The sequence below is a fragment of the Oncorhynchus clarkii genome, chromosome 3, assembly GCF_045791955.1.
Source record: "Oncorhynchus clarkii lewisi isolate Uvic-CL-2024 chromosome 3, UVic_Ocla_1.0, whole genome shotgun sequence".
NCBI classification, from domain to species: Eukaryota; Metazoa; Chordata; class Actinopteri; order Salmoniformes; family Salmonidae; genus Oncorhynchus; species Oncorhynchus clarkii.
This window is the reverse complement of record NC_092149.1, coordinates 990,001-995,000: the sequence shown is the minus strand read 5'-3', so window position 1 is coordinate 995,000 and position 5,000 is coordinate 990,001. Positions and strand designations below refer to the sequence as shown.

Below are 5,000 nucleotides of genomic sequence, written 5' to 3'. Positions count from 1 at the left end.
CGATACGCTCCTCCCTGTGTCTCTTCCTCAGACTGGAATAAGATAATAAGATGAGGGTTTCATTACATGGTTAGAGAAGTCTGGAAGGGTCCTAATTGAATGCATTCTAAACATGTGAGTCTGGAGGGGTCCTAATTGAATGCCATCTAAACATGTGAGTCTGGGGGGGTCCTAATTGAATGCCATTTAAACATGTGAGTCTGGAGGGGGTCCTAATTGAATGCCATCTAACCATGTGAGTCTGGAGGGGTCCTAATTGAATGCCATCTAAACATGTAAGTCTGGGGGGGTCTAATTGAATGCCATCTAAACATGTAAGTCTGGAAGGGTCCTAATTGAATGCCATCTAAACATGTGAGTCTGGAAGGGTCCTAATTGAATGCCATCTAAACATGTGAGTCTGTGGGGGGGGGGGGGGGGGTCCTAATTGAATGCCATCTAAACATGTGAGTCTGGAAGGGTCCTAATTGAATGCCATCTAAACATGTGAGTCTGGAAGGGTCCTAATTGATTGCCATCTAAACATGTGAGTGTGGAAGGGTCCTAATTGAATGCCATCTAAACATGTGAGTCTGGGGGGGGGGGGGGGGGGGGGGTCCTAATTGAATGCCATCTAAACATGTGAGTCTGGAAGGGTCCTAATTGAATGCCATCTAAACATGTGAGACTGGAAGGGTCCTAATTGAATGCCATCTAAACATGTGAGTCTGGAAGGGTCCTAATTGATTGCCATCTAAACATGTGAGTCTGGAAGGGTCCTAATTGAATGCCATCTAAACATGTGAGTCTGGGGGGGTCCTAATTGAATGCCATTTAAACATGTGAGTCTGGAGGGGGTCCTAATTGAATGCCATCTAACCATGTGAGTCTGGAGGGGTCCTAATTGAATGCCATCTAAACATGTGAGTCTGGGGGGGTCCTAATTGAATGCCATTTAAACATGTGAGTCTGGAGGGGGTCCTAATTGAATGCCATCTAACCATGTGAGTCTGGAGGGGTCCTAATTGAATGCCATCTAAACATGTGAGTCTGGAAGGGTCCTAATTGAATGCCATCTAAACATGTGAGTCTGGAAGGGTCCTAATTGATTGCCATCTAAACATGTGAGTGTGGAAGGGTCCTAATTGAATGCCATCTAAACATGTGAGTCTGGGGGGGGGGGGGGGGGTCCTAATTGAATGCCATCTAAACATGTGAGTCTGGAAGGGTCCTAATTGAATGCCATCTAAACATGTGAGACTGGAAGGGTCCTAATTGAATGCCATCTAAACATGTGAGTCTGGAAGGGTCCTAATTGATTGCCATCTAAACATGTGAGTCTGGAAGGGTCCTAATTGAATGCCATCTAAACATGTGAGTCTGGAGGGGTCCTAATTGAATGCCATCTAAACATGTGAGTCTGGAAGGCTCCTAATTGAATGCCATCTAAACATGTGAGTCTGGAAGGCTCCTAATTGAATGCCATCTAAACATGTGAGTCTGGAAGGGTCCTAATTGAATGCCATCTAAACATGTGAGTCTGGAAGGGTCCTAATTGAATGCCATCTAAACAGTCTGCCCAGCACTGAAGGCCCACAGCCAGCTTCAGTAGGAGGAGTTAAGCAGACAATACATAGAAGCAGTAGAGGGGAATACACCTCGAGGTGTACTGACCTTGGCACCTCCGCCAGGTCCTTCTCTGAGCTGTCTGGATCTGTCCCGTCTCCTGATGTCCGGTCCTCTCTGGACAACGCCACAGGCTCAGGCTCCACACAGGGCAGTGGCTGGCCGTTGGGCTTTTCTGAGGGCCGACTGGGGGACGGGGGGGCAGGGGTGTCTAATGGTCGTGGTGGGGGTAGAGGGGGGGCGGGGGTGTCTAAAGGCCGTGGTGGGGGTAGAGGGGGGGCGGGGGTGTCTAACGGCTGTGGTGGGGTGGGGGTGTCTAAAGGTCGTGGTGGGGGTAGAGGGGGGGCGGGGGTGTCTAAAGGTTGTGGTGGGGGTAGAGGGGGGGCGGGGGTGTCAGAGAGCCACCTGGGAGGGGGGGCAGGCGGTGAATCACATACTGTCGCTCTGTCCTCTCTAGACAGCTCTCTCTTCTGGCTCTGTACAGACAGACAGGACAGTAGTTAATGACCAACAGCTCCTCAGACAGACAGGACAGACAGACAGGACAGTAGTTAATGATCAACAGCCACTCATACAGACAGACAGGACAGTTGTTAATGACCAACAGCTCCTCAGACAGACAGACAGGACAGTAGTTAATGATCAACAGCCACTCATACAGACAGACAGGACAGTCATTAATGACCAACAGCTCCCCAGACAGACAGACAGGACAGTCGTTAATGACCAACAGCTCCCCAGACAGACAGGACAGTAGTTAATGACTGACTGACAGACAGACAGACAGACAGACAGGACAGTAGTTAATGAAGACACAGTTCTGCTCATGTCTAGTTTCACATTGACAGTCCTCTACTCTCCCATAAGTCAATTTTTTAAATTTTACCTTTATTTAACTAGGCAAGTCAGTTAAGAACAAATTCTTATTTTCAATGACGGCCTAGGAACAGTGGGTTAACTGGTCTAGGAACAGTGGGTTAACTGCCTTGTTCAGGGGCAAAACAGCAGATTTTTACATTGTCAGCTCTGGGATTCGATCTTGCAACCTTTCGGTTACTAGTCCAACGCTCTAACTACTAGGCTACCTGCCACCCCAGAATGACCCTACAGTGTCACAACCCCCCAAATCGTTTCACGGTGACACAGGACTCATCCCTTACACTAGTTACAGTGTGTACCTGTGCAGAGCAGTCTCCCATGATGCTCTTGGCTCCCTCCAGCTAACTAGGTGTGTGGTTAGGGTTAGCGGTGTTTACCTGTGCAGAGCAGTCTCCCATGATGCTCTTGGCTCCCTCCAGCTAACTAGGTGTGTGGTTAGGGTTAGCGGTGTTTACCTGTGCAGAGCAGTCTCCCATGATGCTCTTGGCTCCCTCCAGGACAGCCCTGTAGGAGAAGCGTAGCTGGTCAGGAGTCTGGATCAGACCCATCCGGTACTCCCTCATGTCCAGCAGAACTCTCAGAATGTCCACTGACGACGAGTCCTTCCTCTTGTCCATCTGGACGGGAGAGAGAGAATGACTTCACCCACAACACCAGGGACAAGACCGGCTGGTCTACATAATGCTGAACAGTACATTTAGTCTGGAGACACAGCCCATCTGTAAATAGCACACCCAACTACCTCATCCCCATATTGTTATTTATTTATTTTTGCTCCTTTTGCTCCCCAGTATCTCTACTGGCACATCATCATCTGCACATCCATCACTCCAGTATTGATGCTAAATTGTAATTATTTTCACCTCTATGGCCTGTTTATTGCCTTACCTCCCTACTCTTCTACATTTGCACACACTGTACATAGATCTTTCTATTGTGTTATTGACTGTACGTTTGTTTATGTGTAACTGTGTTGTTTGTGTTACACTGCTTTCCTTTATCTTGGCCAGGTCGCAGTTGTAAATGAGAACTTGTTCTCAACTGGCCTACCTGGTTAAATAAAGGGTTAGGGTGTTATATATATATATATATATAGATACCTGGTTAAATAAAGGGTTAGGGTTATATATAAATACCTGGTTAAATAAAGGGTTAGGGTTATATATATAAATACCTGGTTAAATAAAGGTGAAATATATATATATATATAAATACCTGGTTAAATAAAGGGTTATATATATAAATACCTGGTTAAATAAAGGGTTATATATATAAATACCTGATTAAATAAAGGGTTAGGGTTATATATATAAATACCTGGTTAAATAAAGGGTTATATATATAAATACCTGGTTAAATAAAGGGTTAGGGTTATATATATATATATATATATAAATACCTGGTTAAATAAAGGTGAAATAAAAACATAAAAATACAGTTTGACCTGGAGCTGATGTGAAACACCACGTAGTAGAGCCTTGTCCGAGACAGAATCTCCTGTATCTGTAGCGGGAACAGGCTCTATGTCCAAGGACAACCCCTGAACAGGAAGCTAGTCTACTTTCATACCAACCTCGGTGATTCAATTACAATGTAAAAACAGGAAGTAGTGATGTTACCAGGATGAGACACGTGTCGACCAACGAGAAGGTCCCCGAGCGTCCAATCCCAGCGCTGCAGTGGACCACGGAGGGCCCGTGCTCCGGCCCCAATGAGCCAGACTCCCGCACCTTGACCAGGAAGTTGAGGAAAGAGGCCGGGGATTCTGGGACGCCAAAGTCAGGCCAGGTGGTGTAGTGAAAGTGGTATATCTCTGTGGTTCCTCCTGTCTGGATAGAAGACATGTCGTTTTATTACGGTGACTGTTGCTAACAGCAACGTCCTCATGACACAGAGTCCGCGGAGACGAAGAGCTCACCTCTGTGTTCCTCAGCTCCAACACTCGTATGATGTAGTTGGACTTGTCCTCTTCCTTCACTAGCGTCACGACAAACCCTGTGTCCGTGTAGGACAGCTGCCGTTCCTCAGCTGTAGGCCAGTACTGAGCACACTTCTCCTGTTGGGGGGGGGACAACACATCAGTCAGCTGTAGTACTGAGCACACTTCTCCTGTTGGGGGGGGGGGGCAATACATCAGTCAGCTGTGGTACTGAGCACACTTCTCCTGTTGGGGGGGGGGGGCAATACATCAGTCAGTGTTCCCCTTCTCTATGATTCTGTTCAGCATTATAACATGTATGTAGCCTACTTACAGACCCCTTCTCTAGGATTCTGTTCAGCATTATAACATGTATGTAGGCTACTTACAGACCCCTTCTCTATGATTCTGTTCAGCATTATAACATGTATGTAGGCTACTTACAGACCCCATCTCTAGGATTCTGTTCAGCATTATAACATGTATGTAGGCTACTTACAGACCCCTTCTCTATGATTCTGTTCAGCATGATAACAGCTTTGGAGTTCTGCTCCCAGACCATCAACCAGAAGTGACCGCAGGTGTTCTTCAAGGGTCC

The 5,000-nt window shown here is 46.7% G+C and overlaps 1 protein-coding gene across 1 annotated transcript in view; it reads right to left on the bottom strand.

Moving 5' to 3' along the window:
* The window catches only part of LOC139386422 (tyrosine-protein phosphatase non-receptor type 2-like), a 10,301-nt gene that overhangs the window by 2,060 nt on the left and 3,241 nt on the right, over nt 1–5,000 (bottom strand). Inside the window, exons 4-9 of the mRNA XM_071132016.1 lie at nt 4,902–5,000; nt 4,403–4,540; nt 4,104–4,313; nt 2,940–3,101; nt 1,654–2,081; nt 1–32 (exon numbers count right to left, since the gene is read on the bottom strand). The exon at nt 1–32 is cut by the window's left edge and continues 2,060 nt beyond it. Coding sequence (XP_070988117.1) covers nt 1–32; nt 1,654–2,081; nt 2,940–3,101; nt 4,104–4,313; nt 4,403–4,540; nt 4,902–5,000 — 1,069 coding nt within the window. The remainder of the gene's footprint in view (nt 33–1,653; nt 2,082–2,939; nt 3,102–4,103; nt 4,314–4,402; nt 4,541–4,901) is intronic.